General features: G+C 44.7%; 3 protein-coding genes across 3 annotated transcripts in view; all 3 read right to left on the reverse strand.

Annotated features, from left to right (window-relative positions):
• The window catches only part of anapc15 (anaphase promoting complex subunit 15), a 256,108-nt gene that overhangs the window by 36,682 nt on the left and 192,603 nt on the right, over positions 1-26,823 (reverse strand). The window lies entirely within an intron of this gene.
• Positions 373-2,766, reverse strand: phox2a (paired like homeobox 2A). Its single transcript, XM_070829610.1, has 3 exons — positions 2,544-2,766; positions 1,149-1,336; positions 373-1,037 (listed from the first exon to the last, which is right to left on the reverse strand). Exons 1-3 carry the CDS (start codon positions 2,764-2,766, stop codon positions 543-545), a joined length of 906 nt encoding a protein of 301 aa, XP_070685711.1. The 3' UTR covers positions 373-542.
• clpb (ClpB family mitochondrial disaggregase) overlaps positions 13,591-26,823 on the reverse strand; it is a 30,552-nt gene continuing 17,319 nt past the window's right edge. The window contains exons 6-16 of the mRNA XM_070829714.1: positions 26,368-26,465; positions 24,424-24,538; positions 20,039-20,116; positions 18,474-18,529; positions 18,167-18,211; positions 17,565-17,726; positions 17,275-17,431; positions 16,800-16,873; positions 16,499-16,618; positions 15,270-15,374; positions 13,591-13,955 (exon numbers count right to left, since the gene is read on the reverse strand). Of these exons, the coding sequence (XP_070685815.1) occupies positions 13,758-13,955; positions 15,270-15,374; positions 16,499-16,618; positions 16,800-16,873; positions 17,275-17,431; positions 17,565-17,726; positions 18,167-18,211; positions 18,474-18,529; positions 20,039-20,116; positions 24,424-24,538; positions 26,368-26,465 (1,208 nt within the window). The 3' untranslated portion in view covers positions 13,591-13,757. The remainder of the gene's footprint in view (positions 13,956-15,269; positions 15,375-16,498; positions 16,619-16,799; positions 16,874-17,274; positions 17,432-17,564; positions 17,727-18,166; positions 18,212-18,473; positions 18,530-20,038; positions 20,117-24,423; positions 24,539-26,367; positions 26,466-26,823) is intronic.

Here is a 26,823-nt window from a genome sequence, read left to right on the forward strand (position 1 = left end):
AGCGGAGGGTGATGTTTAGAGTTCTGCTTTAAACTCGTACCTGACCGCCATGCTCATCAGCACAGCAGGGTTTGCTGCAATGCAGTGAGTGTGGGAATGTGACTTAGACTGTGCAAGAATGTGTGTTTGAATGTGTGTGTGTGTGTGTACATGCCGGGTGTATTTATCAGTCAAAGCAGTTCTGATGCCTGTAACACTGTAGTTTAAGGGAAATGAAATCTTTTAGTTTTGTCTGAAGAAGAGTGATTTCTTGATTTGAGGGTGAATGTGTGATCATAAGAAGTAATCTGACCGTGGCCAGGCACAGTTTTGCAGATGATGTTTTGGGGTGAGAGCGGGTGAGCAGATGTTTGACTTTTTTTTAAAGCAGTTTGACAGGGGAGGAACCGAGCGCCTCGCTGATCTGCAGCCGACCACAACCAGTGAATTCAGCGCTCTCAATGGTCCTCTAAAGTCCTGACCCCCTCAACAGAAGCTAGAAACTCCTCACTGTTCCAGCAGACCACACAATGTCCGTCTCCCATGTTCTCCTCCTCTGTGCTTCAGAACAGGTTCGTCTTGATGGTGGGGTTGGGTTTTCTGTGGAAGGAGGACAGGACTCCGGCAAAGGGCCCGGTCATACTGTCCGCCGGCTGCCAGGCCTTCAGAATCTCCTGAGTCTGGACGGCAGGCTGGGCCACGGCCGGGTTGGACGGCCCCAGGCTGGACCAGCTGGGCGGCTTCAGCCCCTGGAGAACCGGAGAGCTGGAGGCGTTGACGTAGCCGCTGACAGGAGCCGGGCTGGGGCTCAGGCTGGCCGGGCTGCCCAAGTTCCCGTTGGCCGAGCCCGGCAGGGAGGCCGTGCTGTCGGGCGTGGGGCTGCAGGTGGACTCTTTGGACTCATCGTCGTCCGATGAAGATCTCGGCTCTCCGCCCTTCTTCCCCCCAGAGCTGCTGCTGCTGTTGTTGCTGCCCGTGGTGCCACCAGAGTTGTTGGCTTTGGCGTTGGCTGCACGCTCCTGCTTACGAAACTTGGCACGCCTGTTCTGAAACCACACCTGTTGGACAAAGAGAGGTAACGTTCAGGATGGACAGTAACACTGCAGCTGCATTATAGGCTCAAGTCTCCTTTGCTCCAGTTCCAGGTGGGAGGCAGCAGAAGAGCTCACCTGTACCCGGGCCTCGGTCAGGTCTATCTTCAGCGCCAGCTCCTCCCGGGTGTAGATGTCCGGGTAGTGGGTCTCAGCAAACACCCGCTCCAGCTCCTTCAGCTGGGAGCTGGTGAACGTGGTCCTGATGCGTCGCTGCTTCCGCTTCTCGTTCAGGCCGGAGGGGTCCGAGAAAAACTTGTAGGGGACTGAGGGGGAGAACAATGATATCCGTTTAATCCAAGAGCAACATGTGACATAGAGTGAAACAGCAGAGGAGCCGTGATTACAATAATACTGAGGAACGCGTCGGACTGTGAGAATAAAACAACTCGGAAATCATCCGCGCAGGTTTCTGTGCAGAAGCTGCTGGTTTAATGGAGGCGGATTAATTGATTAATAAATCGGCTGCTTTGTGTTCACAGCCAATCAGGACGGATCAGAGTAAGAAAATAGGACCAAGACAACAATACAAAATGTTGAAACAAACCAAACAAAAAACTGTTTAATCTATATTCTTTTTTTATTTATTATCCTAAAAACGTGAGGAAAACTAATTTAGCCCATTTATTCTAATGAGTTATCATCGGCATCATACTAATAAAGGCCTAATTGGACTGTTATTTAACGAACGTATCAAATATTTTACAATAAATGTTCGGCCTTCATTTTTAATTCAGCAATTGTAGCTTCATCTGAACAAACAGAATTTCAGTGTTTGGAAATAAAATGTATGTATTAGTCATTTAATAGTTATTTAGGAGTTAAGTCGCGGTTTATAGAAATGTCACAATACACAAAGCGAGCAAATAAATGAGTGTAAACCTGAAAGAAACGAATAGAAGTTCACTGGTTGCAAAGCTGCAAACAAAGAATAATCGTCCAAACAGGCCAAAGTATGGCCGACAGGGAGCTGTGTGTGTAGTATTATTATTATTATTATTATTATTATTGGTTGATGTTGGTATTATTATTATTATTATTATGCCATATTAGCATATTATTATTGTCATTATTATTATAAACCTGTGTGACAGTCTTCCGATTTCTATAGATTAATGCATGAGTATATTGGCTATTCTCCCAATTAGTGTACAGACACAATATTTCAAATTCTCTTACAAATGTGTCACCAACATTTCTTACAGTGATTTTAATTCTAAATATTTAGATTCAATTAATGTAAAATAATTCGGCCCTTAATCTGTAGGGCTGGTTTGCTTATCTAACGAAAAATAGAGGTGACAATCAAATATTTTCTTTTTTCCTGTTTTTTTTTTTAATACATGGAAATATAGAAACTGTTTCGCAGCTCAATCCTTTCTTTCTTTCTTTCTTTCTTTCTTTCTTTCTGTCTTTCTCTCTCTCTCAGCCTCTCGGACCCTCGGCAGCAGAGTAGAGCAGAGGCTCGGGTACCTGAGGAGTAAGGAGTGGGCTGGTGCTCCCTCAGGGCTCCCAGGGTGCAGCTGGCCGTGCTGAGCGGAGTGCAGCCCGGATTGGAGAAGGGTCCACTGCGGATCGGGTTGTACTGGAAGGAGCTGGCCTGGCTGCAAGAGCTGAAGTCCGCGTAGGCCGACGCTTCCATGGCCGCCATGCAGGAGTCATAGGAGTTCAGGTAGGAGTAATCCATCTTATACATGGAGGTGAGCCCGGTGCAAACACCGGCCTGCTGTGGGAGATCTGGTGAGTGAGGCTCGGTGCGCCTTCAGATGCGTTCAATGTTTGCAGGAGTGGATTTAGTTCAAACCAGCCTGAGTCGGTCTGTGTGTCCACCAGTATCTCCAAAGACTGCTGCTCCTCCAAAACTCCTGTCGGCTCCTGGCTACTTCTCACTGTCACGTGGCTGTTTTCTTGGTAAATAATCCAGATGTTTTGGGCTTTTTTTCTGCTTCTTCTGTAGCTTCACTTTCCTCCTTTCCTCCTCCTTCTTCTTCTCTCTCTCTCTGTCTGTCTGTCTGTGTCCGTCTCTCCGGTGTTCCTGCCCACTTCCCTCTGCTCTCGCGCTCCGTTTGACAGCGCGCTGCGGCTCGCGCGGTGTTTATAATAAACTTGGCAGAGCGCGAGACAATAGCGAGGCGGTGGTCTAGTTTCCATGACAATGCCACCAGTGAGTGAGCGTGGACACGGACAACCCCTCCTCACCCCTCCCCTCCATCCTCACCCCTCCCACCGCTCACTGCACCGCCCACGAGAGCTCGCAGGTGTCAGCAGAGTTAAACCATGACCGTAAAAACCACACGGCTTCTCCGTTGAAAACCAATGCATAACGGATGATTCCTTTATCGGACTTTTTTTTTTTTTTTTTTTTTAATTTATTTTATTCAAACAGGCCTGTGACCAAAATCAAACGTCAGTGTTTTAATTACCATGTTTATTTTTACATGTAGCTCTAAACTTTTAGCCTTTATTATGAGTTTAATCAGCCCACAAACTCTAAGGACCATTTTTGAGCCAAGAGACGCGCTTCAGTCCTTTTCCACACATGAAGAAGAAGATTCAAATGTAGGAGCCAAGACAGAAGCTCGGCCTCTATAATAACTAATACACCACGTCCGGGTTGTAAGGTTTGGTTTGTCTTTGCATTCAGGCAGAAGATCGGGACTGATTTGGATGTTGTTGTTTTTTTAGGTTTTAACATCCAAAGACAGAAGACAAAAACACCCAGGTTCAGTCTAGTGTCTGATTTTATCTAAGAAAGGTTTGTGGATGAGCCGAAACAGTATAATTAATCTATTAACACGTGATTAAAGCGCAGCTCGTGAGCAGATGCAGGTTAAGCCCCGAAAATTGCTCCATCGCCGCTCAAAATGGCCTCAGTGAAACAGCCGCAGCTCAGCCTCAACCTCGCAAGTCTTTATGTGGGGGGAAACGTCCAGATGTGACGGTGATTGCCGAGATTAAAAGCCGTGATTTGATTCCGATCACTTTTTTTGCGGAGATGTCACCAGAGTGAGCGTCAGTTTGATGTATAGGAGGGACGAGGGAGGGAACCGAGCAACCACGACAGGCTAACCATAAACGCATTGACGCTTCATAAATTGGTTTAAGTTTATTGTTCGGTGTCATACAATGTGATAAGTCATATCCCACACGGCCTCCATCGCACACACACACACACACACACACACACACACACACTGAGGGCTAGAAAACCGGCAGCAGACGCGCGCTCCGTGCAGTCTCCAAATCTGTTGCACGTTTCAAATCAACATTAACTTTTTTTTTTTAAGTGGATGAGTTTCACTAAATAATACAGCCCATAAAGCAAGATTCCGTTGTACGTGCACGGGAGAAATTAATCGAGTTTGGCTCGTGTGTGTGTGTGTGTGTGTGTGTATAAAATGCATATCGGTGCTTGACCAGAGGCTGCGTGATGATGCTCCTTAATGTCATTAACCCGCCGAGCGCGCACGCATGCGTGCATTTGCCCCGCTGCACTCACTTACACTGCAAATAAGTATTAATAAGAAGATTTGTTGGAGGCGTTTTTATCGTGGATGTCTGCGGCGGGGCGGCTCACACGGTCTCGTGCTGATGTTGGATGCTGCACCTCTGGCTGAACATCACTCATGTGTGTCCGAGGACACACACACACACACACACACACACTGGAGCCAACAGGGCAAAACTCAGCCCCAGACTTCCGCCTGAGCTTTACAAAAATCACCAAACTTAATAGGATAAAATACAGTATTTAAACTGCGCGCACCATTGGCACAGCGTGTGTGTGTGTGTGTGTGTGCGCTGCACATGTTCACGTTATAATTAAGTTTGTTTGAGTCTGAGTTTGTCTCCGGCTCTTTATTCTTGTTGTACAAGCTTTTAATTCTGGTCTAATGTGCAGTTATGTTTTTTTAAAAATATAGTTTTAGTTTTACAGCTCGTTAATGCATCTCGTCTGCAAACATTTTGTGATTTTCTGCCCCTTAAAAAAAAAAAAAATGTCAGTCTCCCAGAAAATAGGCTTTATTGACTCCACGTGGTAAAACAAGTGCTGTAAATAATATAGGGCACGGTAAATACTAGACTCAGCTCACTGTTATTAATGTTATTTATTGTGTTGTGCCATTTAAAACACCAAAACGCAGTTTGCAGTAGTGAAACGAAAAACAAAAAAATGTAGTGTCCCATGCCCTTCAAAATAAAACCACCACAAAGGGTTCCTTCCTAAACCCAGATCTCATAAGAATATAATACAGGATGCTGCGACACCGATGAAAATAGATCTGTGTGATGATTACATGCTCATGATTATATTCTTTAAGCCGGTGACAATAAACAGACATTTTATCAGCCCCAGTGGCTCCCAGGCTCTGCCACCGTCTGCTGCGCGTCCTCGTCCCGTCTGGTGGGTTCAGAGGTGAGTTTACCGAGAAACTTAAACTGTTTCAAAGTTAAACTCTCCAGGCCGTTTCTGCCTCCCCCTTCTTTAAAAAAAAAAAAAAAAGAGCAGCCAGGAGCGACCCTAGCTGTCCCGTTTTTAGGCATTTAAACTTTAATCCCTTCAAAGAGGGGAGCGGTCTCTTCCAGGCCGCTAATCCGCCCTGGTGCTCCAGCGCAGGGGGAGACTTCTCCTCTGCGGAGGCTTTCACTTTGGACTTTTACATTCATGGGGCGATTTGACGGAAACAGTAACGGGGATCTTTGGCATTCATGACGTCTGAGTCAACAGAGGGGGACACAATGGTCCCCCAGAGGCTCCTGAGGGCCCCTGAGAGAGGAGCTGTAGGGATTATGGGCCCAGGGAGGACTGGGACACGAGGGGAGATCTCAGGCACGGCCTCCACACACACTGTCCTGAGCTGACGTTACAGGACCACTTCGGCTTTTCAGTCATCATTTTGAGACTTTGATTAAAAGGCTCTAGCGGCGTAAATCCATTATTAAAAGTTTAGATTACAATGGCAGCAGGAAAAACTGTAAATGTAACTAATTGCGCGATTAAACCCATCAAGTAATTAGTTTCTATACGGGAACAATGGAGGAGGAGGCCTTTAACAACATAAATGAAGAATAATTAAGGAGCCTATAAATCTATATCTATTATAATAAAACCCCAAATGATGATTTTCTCTGCGTGTCGCTGTGTTTCCACTGATTAATGAATTCAGGCTCTAATGTCCCTTCTGTTAATAGGTTTTATGGTGGCTCTAAACTTTTTGTTTCGCTAAATATAAATGGAAACCAACATCGCTGGGCCTTTTATTCAGAGCCCATTAATCGTCCTGTCTGTCCGAGATTATGTCAAACACAAAAAGTGGCGCGATCTGCAGAGAAACCCTAATTACATTCCCAACATGTGTTCCCCCCCTCTGCTCCCGTCCTGGCCGCCACTGTAATTGTTTCTGATGGTGTCCCACCCCGGAGACTCCGGCTGGAGGCCGCGCGCAGACGAAGGAAGGCGGCGGTGTGGATGAGCGCTGCGCGTCAGGGTGGTGGAGAGATCGGCGTCTGCGTGATGGATGGATGGATGACTGGACTGGACGGTCCTGATGGAGAGATGGAGGGGTGTGCGGACAGAGACAGGGGGATAAGGGATGAGTGAGGGATGGGACAGCGGCGACACTGGCTTAAAGAAAAGCCACGCGGGAGGCCCAGTCCGGTATCTGTCCAGTGACACGCGGTGGTGGTCTGAAAACCGAGTGAGGCCGTCAGTCAGAGAAAGAGCCCGTCAGGTCCATCCATCATCAGGAAGCCCGAAGAAGAGCATGTCCCGTGTGCCGAAAGCCGTTTCCCTGCTGCAGACTGAGGCAGCTATTGATCCTCAGGCCTGGACTCTGACCTCCTCTTTGTCTGGAGCTGTTAAACCTGTTCAATGCGCACAAAAATGCACAGATCACACTATTATTATTTGATTAGATTTTATTAATAGTTAAGTGAGGTCTGTGCTACTTATATCGCATGATGTGAGCAAACAGCTGATTTTTGCTGCGATTAAAAATGCAACCAGGGGGACAAAAAAATAAATAAAAATAAAACTCCTAAAATGTGGTAGAAACTGTCTCCCCCTGAAACTCCATTTGAGTAAATGTGATGATGCTTCATAAACGTTTGGAGCAGCTCATAGTCAGTTGGAATAAGCGAGTTTAGGTTTCTAAAAAAATTGCCATCTAATTTAAGGTAGATCAGGCTTCCTGTTATTTCAAATGATGTGACTTAATTAGTAACATTATTCTAGATTAACAGGCCAAATGGGTTTAATATTATAATTATTTATTATTTTATGACTTATTTTCAGCACCTGGGAGTGTTTTCTGACTCTTGGATTTGATTGGACGTTTGGCTCTTGTGCATATTGAATTATTAGACGTGGAGCCAATGAGGACAGATGGGACATGGACAGCAAACACAGTGTAAGAATCTGTTTTCTTGTGCGTAAAATATGCAGTGACTGATTGAATCTAGATCCCCTCTCTCTCTCTCTCTCTCTCTCTCTCTCTCTCTCTCTCTCTCTCTTAGATGTAATTATTAATCTCCCATCAACAGTTAATATCATTGACAGTCAATGCCTGTGATGTTTGTACAGACTAACAGCCCCTATCCTTATAGTTTAATAGGATAATTAAATAGGCTTTCTTCTTTTTCATTTGCTCCCACCCTATCCCACCAGGTCAGTGTGATCCATAAAGCCCTCTCTGTCTGCAGTGTCACCAAAATGTGTCGTGTCATCGCCCCTCTTAAGACCCTCTTCCCCCCGGAGGTGAATTTGATTGCACTCAAGGTAAAATCAGAAATCTCAGACCCTGCCGTTAACATCGGCCTGCGCCTCTGCAGCAGCAGCAGCAGCAGCAGCAGCAGCAGCAGAGGCTGGCGGTGCATTTGATTTGCCCGGTGATGGATGAGAGACGGTGCAGGAGGGAGGGAGGGGAGGGGAGGGGAGGGGGTCCCGTCGGTGCGCCTGTCCCCGCATTTCAATCCCCAATTACCGGAATGTACCGTGACGCTCCGGCTGGAGACGACGGCGCGTATCTAACCGGGTTAGAGACCGAAGCAACAGCAGCCTGAGTGTTGTAGGAGTTACGTTCAAGTCCTCACTCAGGTGGTGTTGATACACACCATCAAAATCCAGCCTGGTCCGCATAGTCTACAGGAGGAAAATGAAATAACAACCACTGATAGATAAAATATGTTCCAAACACCTTCATCATTTATTTTTTTTTTAGTGGAGGCCATGTTGTGCCATTCATGTGGGTCATGGCTGTAATCTGGGCATCACCTTAGAGACGGTCAAATGCATAATTATGAACTAGCACAGAGGCAAACATTAGAAAGGTTTGGGGGCGAAATGACTCTTTTGTGGTTCATAAAACATATTTAAAAAAAATCTCATATTGCACCAATTCTTCATGACAAAATTTGCCTTTCGCGTCATCATTGGGAGCTATGAAAGAGCCTGTGGAGAAACCACCGTGCTCACTACAGTTTGGCTCAGCACAAATGTAGTCATAAATCTGCAAATTATAATCAGATTGGATGCCAAAGAGTGAGGCAAGAGTCTAATGAGGCAAAATATCTGTCCGGCACAAAGGCTCATCAGGCTGACGGTGTGTCAAAACGTGGCCATTAATTTTAAGACATCAGATTACACTCATCCTAACTGAAGTCCACTCTGACATCAGTCCAACACGCACTCAGCAGCCGGAATATGACGCAGAGCAGCTGCGGTTATTCACATGCTGCGTACATCTCTCCACTGCGGCACCAGACCTGTATTATCCTAATGGACAACGGCATGTTACTTAAAAAAGAAGCTTTTTAGGATAAAAACCAGGTCCCGGGAGACCACGGTACACACACACACACACACACACACACACACACACATGCGCGCGCACACCACAGCTGGAGCGGCGAGGGATGGCCGCGCGCAGGAGAGCTTCTCCAAACACGCTAATTAGATCTCGAGCTCTGGCCCCGCGCTCTGAAAGCAGCCCAGCGGCGGGGCGCGCGGAGCTGTGGAAAGTTAATTGAATTAAATTCCCTCTAAACTAATTAGACTGCAATCTGCCACGCGAGCTGTCCCTGAGCAAGGTTCGAATTAGGCGGAATGGATTTGTTCCTTTTCTTTTAAAGAAAGGAGGACAGACTGGTGTGTTTTTTGGTGGGGTCCTTTATTTGTCTTTTATGCTAATTTTCCCAGGGGGAGTGTCACGTGATTGCCTTGCGGTAAACCGGACGGGCATCCGGTGCCTGCACCCCCGCGCCCGCCGGTCCACCCCAGAACCACAACAAAGCGGGCCAAGACACTCACTGGAGCAAATGCGTAAAACCAGAAGAAAAGCGCAGAGCGGGCTGCAAGGAGGAGCAGGCAGAGAGGACTGAGGTAATGGAAGGTGGAATCGATCGCTTTCCTGGGGGAGCACAATGAGAAAGAGAGGGAGGGGAGAGATGAGTGGAGCGCAGGGGGACACGGATGAAAATCCCCCGTTAAGAGCAGGGACAGATATGATAATGGGAGAGAGCCTCTAGTAGTCGTTCATCATTCACCACCTCCACCTGGCTGCTGCACCTCCCTGAGCTGCTGCTGCTGCTGCTGCTGCACGGCAACAGCACTGAAACAGAGAGATGAGTGTTCACAGGCAGCAGATCCACACATAACTCAGCACTGTCCGCCTCCTGCATGCAAACCACTCCAGTACAAGTACTGCAGCACTGTCACCAAAGTTAGACACTCAAACACTCATGAGCACTGCACATTTATTGTGAAGGGACCTTTTTTTAAGGTGGATTTTATGTTGTTTTTTTTTTCTCAGGGATCTGCCCCAAAAAAGTGTGTTTACTGTCTTGTCTAGAATCAGAATTGGCTTTTATTGACCAAGTATGTGAACACAGACGATGAATGTGACTTTGGTTTTTCCACTCCAGCTCTTGTGAGCACATGTTACACATAATCACACGAAAAGGGAGACAAGAACACCAAAGCTGAACAAAGTAGACAAAAAAGAAGACAGTAGTGCAGTGATGCTGGAATAAATCTGGAATTACTATGTACAGGCTCTATTATATACATGAGGCAGGTAGGTAGGATGTGGGTGTATTCAGTGTAGCAGATTTAAGTGCTCAGTAGTGCCATGGCCTGTGGATAGAAGCTGTTGTCGTGCTGTGATGTGAAGCGCCTGCCTGAGGCGAGGATTTGGAACAGGTTGTGTCCAGGGTGTGACGGTCTGAGGTGATGTTTCCTGAGTCTGGATGTGTAGAAGTCCTGGATGGAGGGCAGGTTGGCACCGATGACTCTCTCTGCAGTCCTGACAGTCTGTTGTAGTCTGTTCCCGTCCTGCTGGGTGGTTCAGAGACAGAGATGAACACAGTGCTCTCTCCGGTCTGGACTGATGTAAAAGAAGCTGTCTTACTCTGTAAAGTTATCTTGATAACTCAATAAACCTTCTACTGGCTAAAGTGAGAAACACCAGGGCACCCCAATTGGCTCTCGTTCTTTGTTTAAGTACAGTTTGTTCAGATCATTTGCTCCATGAAGGTGCAGCTTCAGCTCAGATCACTATTGTTTCATCTTGTGGCCCTGTGTTGATCTCATGTCTGGGTCTGGGGTTCACACACTTTAATGAGGCTTAAAACAGACACACTAATATGAAATGTGTGTAATTTCTGATACCCCCCCCCCCCCATGTTTGACTTTTACCCTTTTACTCACCTCACCGTTTTTCTCTCCATTTTGCACCTTGAACTCCGATTGCATCCGCAGCCGAGGGCGGAGGAGGCGCGCCAGGTCAGAGACAGACAGACAGATGGACAGCAGAGGAAGAGGGAAGGACCGGGAGAGAAAGGTAGGTAGGAGGGAGGGAGGGAGGGAGGGGAGTGAGCGAAATGTAGCGAGATAGAGTGAGAGGGAGGTTAGGACGATGGAGGGCCAGGTTTCTGTTTCTCCATAATCTAATCAGAGAAATGGCAGCAGTCAGAAATAGCCTGACGGACAGACTAAGAGCCTCTTCTCTCTCTCCTCCTCCTCTTATTCCTGTCTTCCTCCTCAGGGAGGGTAAATGGATACACACACACACACACACACACACACACACACACACACACACACACACACACACACACACACACACACAGCAGCTTGACATCCTAAAACCATAAAGTGTAGATGTGTGTGAGGGTTATGAGATGGGAAAAGCCTTAAGCAAAACCTGATCTACTGTCCAGATGCAGCCACTTTAAGAATCCCTGCTTTTAAAAACCTCTGCTGGTCTTTAGCTCCGTTCTCTCAGTTTTACAGCAGGCAGATGACATTTTCTTCAAGTCTACAGCGATTAATACAAACACAGAGAGAGAGCTCAGATTTTATGAGTAGGTAGGCAGATTGATTCCCCCTCTCTAGACTGATGAATAACAGAGAAGTGGATGGTTAACAAAGAGAGAATACGGTCCCTGTTTTCTGAATAACACACCAGACAGCACTAAATATAAAGCCGCCATATTTGATTGATTCCCACTATTACAACTGTACCAATCATGAAGGAGATAGAACATTAATTAGGCAGATTTCCAGTTTTTGAGCTTTGAGTTCTCCGAGATGTGACTGAAAAGTGTAATTGGAAGAAAACTGTGGCTGCAGCTAACAATTATCTTCATTATTGGTTCATGCTTTTTTTTTATGCGAAGAAAATAAAGAAAATAAAAATGTCAGAAAATATTGTTAAGTGCCCGTCTCATCCTGCCAGAGCCCGAGATGACAAATCGCATTTTCTGTCAGACCAGCAGTCCAAAACACAAATATATTTGATTTGAAATAATATAAAACAGAGCAAAACAAGAAATCCTCACATTTAAGAGGCTGGAGGTAGCAAATGTTTGGCATTTTTGGTTAGAAATCAATGATAAACCGATTAATTTGATCATTTCAGACTTACAGCTGCGTCTCTGTCAATGTGATTACAACAGGCTAAATGTGTGTGTGTGTGTGTGTGTGTGTGTTGCTGGGGGGTCCAGGCGGAGCACAGTGAGGGTGAATGTGTCTTTTTCCTGCATGCTAATTCCTCACTATAGGGAAGACATTCCTGCCGGGTGTGTGTGTGTGTGTGTGTGTGTGAGATATCCTCTACATTCCCTCCCAGCGTCCAACACAGACCCCCACACAGAGCAGAATTCCAAGGAAATTCCTCTGTCATGTCGTTTCACAAGGTGGACAAGCGTTATTGTTGCAGAGCTCCCACCCAGGGACTGGTCTCACACTCTCTCTCTCTCACACACTCTCTCACACACACACACACACACACACACACACACACACACACACACACACACACACACACACACACACACACACACACACACACACACACACACACACACACACACACACACACACACACACACACACACACACACACACACACTTCCATCCATCCATCAGGAGTGTCAGCGCAACACAGACTGAACAAAAAACAGAGGAACTCCCCTTTTTGTTGTGATGGCTTTATTTACACGGTGGAGGTTGAGATACAAGAATGAGAGATGTCGCTGGATCACGTTTGGTGCCTTGTCAACATGCTGTTCAAACATTTATGAAACAACACTGGATATTATTTCTTTATGACTCTAAATTTCTCTAAATGTCAGACAGACACACACTGTACAGCAGCAGAGCCGTGACGGACGACACTCCTTCACGTTAACATGCATCAACAGACACAATTCACAAGGCAGTTATATTACCCATCATTCAGATGGACTGCTGCACATTTCTGCTCCACTAACACATTCTTTACTTGGATGAAATGAATAAGCAGGTTGAGTTTACAAACATTTATCAGTGCAGCTCTGCTGGTGAGTGAAATGTGCATTAAAGTGAACACACTCAGAGGCAATGTTGAACTATCTTTGGTCATTAAAACACCTTTTTTTTCTTTCAGCAAGTGGACAAAGTGGCTGCTTATACATTTGTCATTCTCAAATCAAAGCGCTCGCTATTTAAGAGATGACAGTTTTGTTAGTAGTTAACCTTCTATCAATGTCCATTTAGATGTTTTTCAGTTTGTAGTGTCCTTATCGTTCATCCTTTCACCGTGTTCACTGCCTTTAACATAACCATATATTTAAATATATATCTGATAAATATTAAATCATTTGGCTGTTTTCACTTCTCTACGCTATACAGTGGACATGAACATATCACTGTGTCAGAGTTGATCAACTGTAGGCTACTACAAACATAATGCAGCTAATACGATGGCTTCAATCCGATGATGATCAGATGTTTGATGATGATGATGATGATGAAGCATCTATGCTACATTACCAACTGCACCTACAACATATTTACTCGTTACCCTCTTGTTTTCAAGTCCCATTTGATATTAAAGTCTATTGTGGCTGAAGCTTTAATGGTCCAGCAGGCTGATGTGCTTCAGTGTTCGCTCACACTGTTGGCAGAAGCTGAACTGTACGTTGTGGAAAAGTTGGCATGTAATTACTGCATGTGTGTACTGAGACAGAGAGGCAGTGATGTGTTTCATCAGAGGTACTTTTATTGGTAAGATCCTTCAAGAACCATCCATCCTCCTGACACGGTATAACCATGGCGATGATGGTGATGGTGATGAGTTTGTGGCGAGTGTACATGTGTGCGTATGTATCTGGGTACATCCTCTGTGTTACCGCGGTTGCGCTCCGTTAGTGTTCGGGGCTGAGCGGCGGGCGGATGTCCAGCGTTCTCGATGAGCTGTCCTCTCCTACCACCTCCAGGCGCAGGCTGGGTGCACTCCGCTCGTGCTGGTCTTCTGATTGGACAGACAGACGCAGGGTGCAGCCTTTAGGCAGCAGCTCCTGCTCGTACGCTGCGGCTAACTGGTTGACGACCCTCCGCTCGACCTGAGGGATCAGTGACCAGATTAGAGGCAGAGTTTAGAGAATTAGGGCCTAAAACTACACTTAAAATCACACATCGGAACTAAACATTCAAGATCAAAATCTCTGCTGTACATTGTGTAATTCGTTGAGAACAAATTGACGTAACAACGGTCAGTGGAAACCAAAATCACCAACCGACTGAGGGCTGGATTCAAAGTCACACTGAAAATCAAAGTAAAAAAGTTAAATCACAGGCTGATCCAACTTGCTTGAATTTCATTTCACAGGTCCCATTAGAGGACTTCTGGCCCTCATGGAGTCTGTTTCGGACAGTTTGGTCAGATGCTGAACATGCACACCAGTAGCCCGCTGGAGGTCATTTTGTAGGGCTCTGGTAGTGCTCCTGCTGTTCCTCCTCACACTAAGGAGCAGATACTAGTCCTGCTGCTGGGTTGATGCCCTTCTACGTCTCCTGGTATCTCCTCCATACTCTTCAGACTGTGCTGGGAGACACAGCAAACCTTCTTTCGACGGCACGTATGGATGTGCCATCCTGGAGGAGCTGGACTACTTATGCAACCTGAATGGGCTGCAGATCCCGCCTCATGCTACAGTAGTGACAAGGACACCAGCAAAAGTCTAAACTAGAGAAGAATCAGTCAGGAAGGATCTTTTTTTTGACCAGTGTAGTATACTAGTTTGTCTACTGTGATGTCTAAATTGTTGGATCCATAGTCTCAGATTATTTTTACCGTAATTTTCTGTCCTGTTTTGCTTTTTGAGTAATTTGCTACTCATGTCTGCTGCTCTTGAGCTTTGCTATTTGGTCCTGAAAACAACATGAGAGCTGATAGTGGACGTTTTTACTGTAAACCAGCCACTGTTCTCTGCTGATAGGACGCTCTTCCCTGATCAAATATGTCTCAAATATTCTCTCAGTGTCCATGTGCCAGATCAAATATCTACAGACTGACAATGTCACACTTAATTATGGATTTATCTGCCTATTACTTTCTTGATTAATCAACTAATCGTTCTTCATCATTATGGCTTAGATCGAGGGATGTGGTGAGAGCTTTACAGAGTTTACACAGCAGTAAACAAAATGGACACAAACATAATTTACCCAAAGTCTATAAAGTCTATAAATGCCAATATTAAAATATTTCTGCTCTCAGTAATGAAACTGATGACTAAAATTTTATAACTCATGAAGAACGATGTCAGACATCACAAACCAGGACCCAGATTTTGAAATATCTTAAAGACTAGGTAACGTAATTTTAAGCCTTTTAAGACTTTTCACACCGCCTTGTGTAACAGTCTGTGCGTTACCTCGTGTTTGATGGAGCGTGCACCGTAATGCATGTTATACCCGCCCGCCAGCAGGTCCAGAACCGGGCGATCCCACTGAAGAGTGATGTCATGGCGCTGCTTAGCCTAATGACAGGGACAGGGGAGGGGGAGGGGGAGGTAGGGTGGGTCCAAAAAAAAAGGGGGATAATGGTGAGATCTTCAATAGACAAGAGCATCGTAAACAGTCGAAACAGAAAGAGAGGATGACGGCGGAGACTGATGGCGAGGAGTAATGAGTAAAGAGATTGCGAGAGAGAGAGACAAATGCCGAGGCGGAGAGGAGATACCGTCACGCAGCATGTCTGCCGGTGCTAATCAACAAGCCCTTAATGCGTTTTAATCAAACATCAGTCAATAGTAGCGATCAGAGCTGCTCATTTAGCTACTGATGTTAACACTCCCTTCAATAAAGACGATGCCATGTTTTACTCCAGAGATATAAACGCCATTATTACAACAGCACAAATACCATATTAGGGAGATAATGATTGTACTAAACGTTTCATTTATTTATTTTAAGTGAGTGAAAAACAAATGGCTCGTGAGGTCTCTGTAATAATGAGATTTCTGCTGTAAGTGCTGCAGACAGACACGTTATTCTCAGACACTTAAAGACATATAAGACAACAGAAGCACCAACAAAAAGAAAACACACAACACACAGCTGCCTTTGAAAGACAAAAGACTGATGCACAGCATGAGAGTCGTGAGTCAGGTCCATATCAGTTGCCTGCAGGGCCCACGGTGGCTGTCAGGACACCAGCTGTAATATTAATAATTAAATATTGATGAAGGCTCCACATGTTAAACACTGTAATCACATTATAGTGAGTAGTAGTGGCACATAATATTGATCAGCGTGTGTTCCTGCACAGCTCAGCGACTGCAGGATGAGGAGGGCGGGGCCTTCCAGTCCCACTAGAGGACACCCATGTTTTAAACGCAGGGTGCTGTGAATACGTGCCTCTGAATCCTTCTCTTAGACGCACACAGAGGCTTTGCTGAGTCTGCTGTTGTGTTGTTGTGTCTTCTCTCAAACAGTGCGGTATGAAACAATAATGTATCTAGTCTGCTTGGACTGGTTCAGACTGGTTGTGTGAAAAGAACAGATTTGTTCAAATTTACAAACTGTAATCATAAGCTGTAATCATTAGGAGCTGTCTCTAAAAAGTAGAACGCTGTAATGTGATTTGCTGTGTGTTGCGTACCTTCTTAGCCCAGAAGCTGAGCTCTTTGCTCACCAGCTGCAGCAGCTCAGAGTGACAGAACGGAAGGAAGTATACAATTTCATTGATCCGACCGAGAAACTCGTCCCTCCGGAAATGAGCCTGGGGAGGAACCAAAGAATTAAGGAAATGACAACCGAGGCCAATTACAGTAAACTGCTGCAGAGAAGCAAAAAAGTTCAACTGAAACATTTATGTGCCGTTACACCAAAACAAGGTGGGTTTCATCTGTGTGTGTGTGTGTGTGTGTGTGTGTGTGTGTGTGTGTGTGTGTGTGTGTTACCTTCAGGATCGGACGAATCACAGACTCTTTAAACTGTCGGGAGATTGTGATGTCATCACTTTTCTGTACATCGTCTGGAGAAAAGCACAAGATCGACATTAATTTCATTGTGATTCTATTCACCTGAAGGCTCTTTGTGTGTTTACGGTGTCACAGAGCTTCTGTGAATGTTTTTGCATTGGTTAAAATGTTGATCCAAATTGTTTTACAAGATACTGCGGTAAGTTCCAACTATAAATTTAGATCTGACAAACTAAATTATTTGATCATACTTCACATCATATCGTCACACTCATTTTAGAACTACAGCAGCTGATGAAAATGGAGAGTAATGTGGGAGCTAATAAAATCTCATTGTGCAATTCATTTTGCAGCTGTAGCGCATTATGTAACTAACAAATTGGAAATCAGTGTGATGACCTCAAGACCAGAGAGCATGAGGCTGTGCATCATTGTGTTTGTGAGTTTGTCTCACCGAGGTTGTCGGCCAGCTTTCTGCGGCTGACCTGCTCAGCTTCCTGGCGAAGCTGCAGTGCATGCTGGGCGATATCATCACTTGCAACGTTGGATGTCATGATGAAGATGGCATCTTTACATTCGATGGTCTTCCCCTTACCGTCTGTGAGGCGACCCTGAGAGAGGAACAGCGGGAAAGAGATCGATTCTTCAAAGAAAAGCACAGGAGGAATGTAACAGCATGAAGGTATGATACCCTGTGTGTGTGTGTGTGTGTGTGTGTGTGTGTGTGTGTGCGCGCGCGCACACCTCATCAAACAGCTGCAGCATGATAGTGAGAACATCGGGGTGGGCCTTGTCTACTTCATCAAACAGGACAACAGCATTGGGACACGCCTTCAACAACTTGGTCAGCTGACCCCCTTCCTCATGCCCCACGTATCCCGGCGGGGAGCCTATGAACTTCGCCACCTGAGGGACACGAGAGGGAAGGTGCTCGATTTGTCAAAATAAGTTTAGCAATGTTAACACAAAAAGCATTTTGTTAGGATGACACTTGCTGACACTGCTCTCTGTTGCTGCACACTATGCAGAAATCTACAGAAAGTCACCACCGAATAAAAACAGTGAGGTGAAATGATTAGATCTTAGTTAGCTCTTGAATGTCAAAACTTAATGCAACTCTTATTCACTGATTAAATGCATTCATCACCAAAGCTTCACAAAGAGGAGCAAAAACAACATTATTTTTGGTTTATGCATCCATTATGAGTACATAAACAGAATTAATCCAATGCGTCATTTCAGCAGAGTGATGCCACTGTAAGAGACGCTCTTTTAAAATTAATGCAGCATATTTAACACCGTATGTGTAGAAACAATCACACACTTCTTGACTCCACACTTCTTACCTCGTGCTTTTCCTGGAACTCGGACATGTCCATACGGATGAAACCCTGCAATCACACCATGGATTAACCTCTGCAGCAGATACAACACGCTACTGTATCAGTGTCTATTTTTGTATTGGACAAGTGCAACTAATAGTTACCGTGGTAACCAACACAAATTGAATTCTCTGTCATTTCTTCAAGGCAGAAGGACCCTCTAAATGTGATGTCTATGTGTTATATCTATGAGAAGACCTGTTGGCCACCTATTGACTGACGTGAAAATACTGGTGTGTGTGTGTGTGCGTGTGTGTGAGAGATGACAAACCTTTTTAATGTCCTTGTGCATGTAGCGAGCCACCTGTTTGGCCAACTCTGTCTTTCCTGTGAGATCAGACACGACAGACACATCATTTAATTATTCCGTTTCAGACAGGAAACATTTAATTACTCTGTTGTTAATATAAAAGGAACAATCCCTGTTTTTTGGCACACATCAGTATGCAGAGATTTCAGGAAAACAAACACACTCATTTCAGACAGGAAGACGATCTCTCTCCCTCTCTAAGTGCTGGTCTAGTGCCCACCCCCCCAACGAAGCTTTCAATCATCTCCTGCTCTCCAGAAGCACACATTATGTGTGTCGGTAAAATATTCTGCATACAAATGCTCATATATGATATTGATGCCTCGTGTTTGGTATGCATATGGGTGTGTGAAAGGCTGTGTGCGCGCCTGTGTCTTGTTGCTGTGTTTAATATTGATGTCTCATGGCCACCGTTTGTCGCTGAAGGCAACAGAGAATATGAACACCGGCTCTCTTTCATCTATCTCTCTGGCCTGTCATCACCATCTCCCTCTTTTTTAGCCATCTATCTGGCCCTTAATATCCCTCCGTCTCCCTATTTCACTCTAACACACACATACACACTCACACTTGGTCTTCATGCTGCTGTTTGAGAACATTTTAGCTTTTCTCTACACTAGAGTTGTCCCTCAATAATGGAATATCAGTTGATCTAAAACTTTATCTTCCTACACAAAGCAGCTCCATAGTACACACTTGGCTGGAAGAAGGCACGCTTTAAAACGACTGATTAACTTGATATTTTACTATAAATACCCTCTGTATCACTGCTCTACTTTAATGGTTTACAATCATGCTTTTTTTTTTTCAAAGATTACTTTTGGCATTTTTGTCCTCATTCTGTGGACAGAGCAACAACAGTCCATCAACTGGGACAGTGGACACTACGGTTATGTGGTAGACATTCTGTGTCGTGTCCTCCGGTGCATGATGTGCGTGGATAGAAGAGTGTGCGTGCAGATCTGTTGCAGCAGAAAGGTCCAGACAGTCTCCATTCATCCCCACCTTCCCCAGAGGTTATCGTGCACTGAAGCTGCTGCTTGTTGTTGTTTTGTTAGTGTTGCTTTGAGATTTGCTAACATGAGCCTGCACATCTGTTACTGTGCCGGCTGTAGCAGTATTACACTTGTGAGATCACTGAGGCACAGTGGAAAAACCCATTCTCTCAGTCTAACATGCTGGTTTAAATTGTTCTTCTTTTACTCTACAAAGTAAATTATGGCACCTTGGAGACAAACTAATTTACTGAATAATAGTAAGTGGTTGAATAAGAAGTGGAGTTTCGCCAGTTTCTGTTTATATTTGACAATGTGACATGTGCTTCTGTAGTCTTCTATATTCTGTTTCTTTTGAAATCAGCAGACTGACAGGAGGAAAATACACCCCACACGCCTTCAACAAACTTCAGAAACTTTACTTACTCAAGTGTTCTGTTTATTTTGGCAGCTACTTTTAAGAAACTGAGTGGCATCACTTCATGAGATCAAACAAGAAAAGAAGTGTGAAAGATGAGAGAGAGATTTTACCAATTCCCGATGAGCCGAGGAAAAGGAACACGAGAGGATGCTCTTCATCGTACCAACCATTCTCCTTCCTCCTAATGGCTACAGAGTGCAGAGACAGATAGAGGGAAAGAAAAGGAGACTGTTATTTCAGTCATTTGCATTTGTTGACTTTGCTTTCGCACAAAGTGTTCCAAGTTTCACCCAACTGATCTGAGTTGACCTGAGGGCGGCGGGTATCCCAGAAACTATGATTGAAGAGTGAGAGAGCAGGGATGAGAAAAGGGTCAGAGACATTTGGTAGAAAAAAATAGAAAGAAGAGAGAAAACAGAGCAAAAGAGCAAGATGAGAGACCTCCAGAAAGCTACCCACGATGCCTCTCTTCCCCCCCTCAGTCAGTGGGGCCATTAGCCAGCAGTAATTGTGTTAGCCTCCCTGGCGCGGCCATGGCGAAATCAGTTTAGCATGGATCGCAGCCTCGCACACACACACGCAGACACACACGCTTGCTTAAAGAGGAGTGCCTACCCAACCCTGCCATCACCCCAGCAACCACACTCACACACATGCACAAAGACAAGATGATGAGGTGGATCGGAGGGGAGTAAAGAGTGTATTTGGCCGTGGTTTCAGCCACTCGACGAAGAAGCAGACACTAGCACAAACTCATCCAAATCTGAAGCTGTTAAGAGGCCGGGGCCAAGAGACAGAGCCATAGATGAGCAGGGTTTTGCCAGCAGGATATTGGTTAGAACCTGGACTTGAATCCACTAGGTATCAAAATCCAGGAATAGAAAATAGATAAACGTATCCTGATTGTATCATTCAGGTAGGACAGCGTTTAAATCTCGATGAAGCGGACATAAAAATGTTCCCTTTATGAGCTGTGTCTTCACCTCAAGGCCTCCAAGTACAGCCGATGCTGGCAGACGTGCTGCAGAGCTCGTCTGTTCCTTTACAACTTTTAATGACAATTTTCATTCTCTGCCATGTTAATTCTGCCACTTCAGGCTAACTTTTCTTAGCCTGATGACAGGCAACCACATACACGTAGGCTTCTACTTTACAACCTTACCTCTGGATTGTAAATGTTGTGGGAGCACAACCTTGCAAAGGACTAAAGACAAAAGACCCACAAACGCTAGTGACAGTTTCGCAGGCTGCTAAATTTAAGCCACATTTCCCTTATCTTCATGTGCTTGTCCACTTGTCATTGCCTTTACAACTCAGTGGTGTCAGTTTCTTGGCACGTTATCGAGTGTAGCCAGAGCAAAACAGGTGGTGAGAGAACGGTGCGGCCAAGAACAGTGAGGAAACAATACTTCAATTGAACCTGTGTCAACGACAGCTACAGTACGTGTCCCGTCAAAGCATCTTTTACCAATAAGATGAGGCCTTTCCTGCTCACACGCTGCTGCGGCTGAGAGGCGCAACGTGTGATGCAGTGGAGCTAAAATACTTCACGACAGACACGAGATCTGAGTGTTTAACTAGCTACCAATAGCTGATAATCATAAAGAGCAGATGCTTGGCAGGAGAGGAGAAGGAGAGGCAGAGTGAGGGAGGCAGAGAGATGGTGAGATGACACGGCAGAGAGGGAAGCAGCAGCAGCAGGAGGAGCAAAGATAAGGAGAGGAAAGAGAAGTAAGGATGCAGAGGGAGATAAAGAGGGGAAAGAGAGAGGAGTGATGGAGATAAGGAGACAGAGAGCGAGGCTGAGAAACAAACGAGTGTGTCAGAGATGGACACCGAGATGAATAGTGACAAGAGGGGCTCCAAAGCTCCGTCTGCTTTATCAACGGCTGTGTGAATGACAGCGTAACCTTCTGTGTGTTTGTGTGTGTTTTAGCTGATTGAGACTGACTTTGACAGAAGGGCACATTGACATTTCTCAGAGGACCCTGACAACAACAAGGAAAGGAAGGAGACACAAAACAAATGCTCTCTCTCTCTCTCTCTCTCTCCCTCTCTCTCTCTCTCTCTCTAATGCGCGCACACACACTCTCAGAGCAGTGTGTATTGGGCAGGTCTGGTTGGCTCTAACATGATTACAGAGGGATGATTCTCTTCAATAACTCTTAGCCCTGAGAGCTAAACCTGGATCAATCTAACCTCCTTCCTGTATATATATATATGTGTGTGTGTGTGTGTGTGTGTGTGTGTGTGTGTGTGTGTGTGTGTGTAGTGGGTTTATTTGTACTTTGTGTGTGTGTGTGTGTGTTTTGCTGAAGGCCAGCTGTTTGTCATGAGGAGTTCAGGTAGAAACAGTTGTTTTGGAGAGAAGACAATGCACCAAAAGCAAAATATGAAAATAAAATCAATCAATCAATAAAATAAAATTTTAAAAAATTACTTTTTTTTCTCAACTTCTGGTCTACAAAATGTTTCTAAAACTATCAGGATATCCATCCTTTTTGCACTAATATTTTGCAGTACATATTGATAACTAATGTTAAAAACCAATTAGTTGATTAATGAGCGGCAGACAGATAACAAACTGATCATCATAACTAATTAATCTAGGAAATAGTCCAAAATGACTATTTCCTGCTTCTAAAATGTAATAATGTATCATTATGAACTCCATATCTTTTTAATTTTGGATTGTTGGTTACACGAAACAAGCAGTTTCAAGATGTCACCTACAGTGCAGAGAGAGAGGAAACAGTGAGAGAGAAGAGCTCATGATGGATGCTGTAGTAAAATACTTTATTGTATATGTTGCTTACCATAATCTGGTCACATGCAGCTCCCTCTTCTCTCTTTATCTCTACATCCCTTTCTCATTTGTTGTCTGCTTATCTTCATTATATCCCTTCCTCTCTTTCCTGGTCCATCTCCTCATCTCTAAATCTCTGCTTCCCCTCTCGCTCCGCCAGAGTTTGGCTGATTCCTGCTCGGCTCACCTTCGATAAAAACTGTCTTTTAGGCATCTCATATGCTTTCCTGCTCACGTTCAGTGTGTGTGATATATTCACTGTAATACTTCTCAGGGATCAATAAGCTGTACCTTTATCACTGTGGCAATGTCTTCTATGGCTTTCAGGACAATTTGCCACGATAACAACGATCATTCATCACCAAAGACTTCATGTCCCACGATTCTCTCTTCCTTCACTGACTTTCAGCAAAACCTGCACTGACTCTTATGACTGCTGCTCCAACAGCACCACAGTTTGTATTTTGGTTTATGGCTTGTATTTATAGAAATGCAGTTATTGTGGTATATATTTTTTGATGAAGTTTCAAAGCAAAACTCCAAGTTGTTCTCCTGCTGGTTATAAACCGTATTTGCTCTCACAAAAGCATTAGAGATTATAATATCCGCTTCTAGCTTTGGGAGTGTGTTGATTATTTTCACAAATCTGTCTGAGATCATAAAAATAACACACAGCCTCTTTCTTTGCTGCAGGACCCTTTCTGAACACACTCTCTCTCATCTGCGGATCAATACATGGCCTCCATGGATGCCTGGTGTAATATCAGCTCTTTACTGGCTGCTGTGTTATTGTGCACTAACTCATCCTCCCTCCTCTTCTCCATGCATTACGCTCGCTCTCTTTGTCTTTATGTCAATGCTCCGCGCTTCCTGGTTCTCAGCTACTTCTCTGCTATCTTCTCTCATCAGCGTTCCTGCCTCTTTTTCATCTCCCATTTGTTTTACTTGTGCCTCCATGACTTTCGCCTGTCCATCCCTGACTCTGTGCGGACGGCACAGCATGGAGGAACGCCGATGGAAAGATGCAGAGGGTGGAGGCCACAAAGTGAAAGTAGGAAAGGACAGAAGGGGCGAAGGAGAAAGAGTGGGTGTGATGAAGACGGAGAGAGCGATGGTAGGGGGGAGAAACTGAGGAGAGAAAAGGGAAGAGAGACGGAGTGGGGGAAGCAGAAAGAGGGAGAGAAAAAGAGGAGGAGGGGTGAAGGGGTCTGTAGTATGTCTCCTCTCTCTGTAATCGTGTTAACTGGCGGCTCCAAGCCTGGCCTCTTCAGCTGTCACACACATGCGCGCGCACACACACACACACACACACACACACACACACACACACACACACACACACACACACACATATGCACACAGCACCTGTGTATGCCTGACAGACAGCTCATTCATCACAATTAACCAATTACAGCCTCCACCGGTCTGTCTGAACCCGCCTACTGCGGGAGGGAAGGGAGGAGAGCAAGAGGGAGGAAAAGGAGGGGGGCACAAAACAGAAATATGCTGAAAAGAGAGACAGAAAAACAGAAAAAGAAAAACAGTGTGGAAACAAAGAGGAGGAGAACAAGGCTGCGGCTTGAGAGCATATATTTATGTGCACTTGTTATTTATATATTATATTATATATATACTGCATTTACAGTATATATTCCATTTAACTGTGTGTGTGTGTGTGTGTGTGTTTACCTGAAGCCACTGTATTGATGGCCCCCTCCTGTCCGATGATGTGCTCCTTCAGCCTCCTCTCCAGGGGAAACCTCCTCCTCTCCTCTGCCTCCCGCCGAGCCTGCGCTTCCTGGAACTATGGAGGTAAAAACATACAGAAAGCAGATCAGACGGATCAGGAAGAAAAGGGAGACATTTGAGGGGGTGTGAAGGGAAAAAGGAGGGATGTAGGAAATAAGACACTGAAGAGTTACAGGTCTGCCCCTCTTTACTCCTTTATGACCACCTTTTATTCTTTATACTACAAAGACACTGAAAGCCTTAGATTGCTGCAGAAATCCATCAAGTTTCTCTCTTTTTTTCTTCCCTTTTTGTGGAGTTTCATCATTCTAAGGACAGTGGGTGTAGCATGTTGTACAGATTGTACAATTGATTGGAAACAGTTCATCTAAATCCCTTAATTTGTCCCCACAGGAAATGCTTGTAGCACACAGGTGCCTTGTAGAAGTGAGGAGCCAAAGTAACCTAAAGGTCAAAACTTAGGACAAAGTAGCTGAATAGGTACATTACAGTAAAGCGACTATTGTGAGACATTTCACTTGACTATAATGTAGCTATTCCATAACAAAGTGACCTTCCTCTGGCATTTTACAAGTGTGAAGTTTGCATGAAGTGTAGCTAATCAAGAAATTCACCTTTATAGTGTTCATATAGTGCGGGAACTGTTACTTGTTACTTGATTAGCTGATTAATAATGGAACAACTTTTAAGACAATAATCATTTCGTTAGATTAGCTAAGGTGAAACTTTAAACATGTATATCCTTCTCTCTCCTTCCTTTCCCTTCATACCATACCTCCAACTTTTATCAGCTTATTTAGAAATTTCCCTCCCATTTCCTAACAGCTGTCTGCTTTCCATCTTCCTCCTCTTTAACATACACTACCGCTCTATCTGACTTTGCCTCCACTTCTCTGACACACATTTCCTCTTTTCTGGTGATTTGATCTTTCTTTCCACCTCTTTTCTCCTAATTTTCTCTGCCCCAAAACTTTTCTCTCCCTTTATTTTCACCTCTAGTTTTCACACTTTGTTGCCCTTCATTTTCCCTCTTACAGCCGCCTCCTGACTCATTCATCCTCCCATATTTGTCTCCTCAGACTCCAGGTTTTCACCCTGCAGTGGAGGCAGGCTGTTTATTCTCTCTCTCCATCTTGGTTAGCTCTGGCCTGCTGTCAAGCTGGTGGATAACTACGAGTAACTCAGATTTTATTTAAGAAAACAGCAGGCCCTACCTCTACTACTGTAACCCTGTGAAATACAGTACCAAGAGTACTCAGTTAGTTAAAGCCTAAATAAAATTACATTAATAAAATCACAACTAGCCAAGAAAGTATTAAACAAAGGAGAACTGATTCTTTTACTGACAGCATCCTTAGTGTATTTATAAAGCTTTTATGATGCTGTTCATGCACAAAAAGTGCTGGTTCATCTGACTTTTAAAGGATAGCAAAATCCTAAATATCTCAGTGTCTATGAGTAGTGGCACAAAGTTCATTTTAATGTAAATTAGGCTTAAATATCAATGTACAATAAACAAACATCCAAATTTAATCAGTGGCTACATCACAATATTATAACTACAGTTCCAAACTGTATCTAGTCCCATATAACAAAATCTACATAAAGATTACATATAATCAAACTTTACTCTCCAGCAGACGTTTTTAACCCCAGTTAACCTCTACCAGCTTTCACAACTCTAATACTCAATAGCACCTGTCACTCACTCAGCGGACCAACACAGACCTCCTGAGGACTGTGCGTCTGTGTGCATGAAGGCAAGTAAATGACACAGATGTCTGCGGAGTGAATAGTGCCGAGTCATTCAAACCAGGCCACAGGAAACAAAAACATAATGGAAACTGATGTTTTATTTGCTTGCACATTTTGTGCGTGTCATACCTTGCCCTCCCACTCCTGCAGTAGAGTGCTCACTTCTCCCTCCTTAGCATAGGCCCGTGCTGCATGTCCCAAACCGTTGGTCTGCAGAGGGTTGGCACCTGTATGTAACATAAGACGCAACACACACACACACAAAAAAATGTAATGAGTGACACCACCAACAGAATAACATCATCGCATCACCACTTTTTTAGAGAAACATCCTCATCTCAGCAGGAGGGTCAAATCGTCGATTAAGAGAGTAAGGTTAGGGGTGAGAGGTCACATGGGTTCAGGGGTCACTGAGACTAACTGCAGTGAAGCAGGAAGGCTCTGCAATGACCCTGTAGGGGGTTTCATATCTGCAACGCGTGCCAATAACGCACACTTTGACCCCTACACCCGCACCCAGACACCCTGGATCATTATACAATCTATACACACTGCAGGTTGTTGCAGGTTGGAGGCACTTGAATC

This window comes from Pempheris klunzingeri, chromosome 4 (assembly GCF_042242105.1).
Source record: "Pempheris klunzingeri isolate RE-2024b chromosome 4, fPemKlu1.hap1, whole genome shotgun sequence".
Classification (NCBI taxonomy): Eukaryota; Metazoa; Chordata; class Actinopteri; order Acropomatiformes; family Pempheridae; genus Pempheris; species Pempheris klunzingeri.

Bases quoted from the DNA above. Each gene is read 5' to 3' on its own strand.
- phox2a (XM_070829610.1), bottom strand. From the start codon at position 2,766: ATGTATAAGATGGATTACTCCTACCTGAACTCCTATGACTCCTGCATG. The intron at 1,337-2,543 runs GTACCCGAGCCT...TCTCCCCCTCAG, and splicing joins GCCCACTCCTTACTCCTCAG to TCCCCTACAAGTTTTTCTCG. The intron at 1,038-1,148 runs GTGAGCTCTTCT...TTTGTCCAACAG, and splicing joins TGACCGAGGCCCGGGTACAG to GTGTGGTTTCAGAACAGGCG.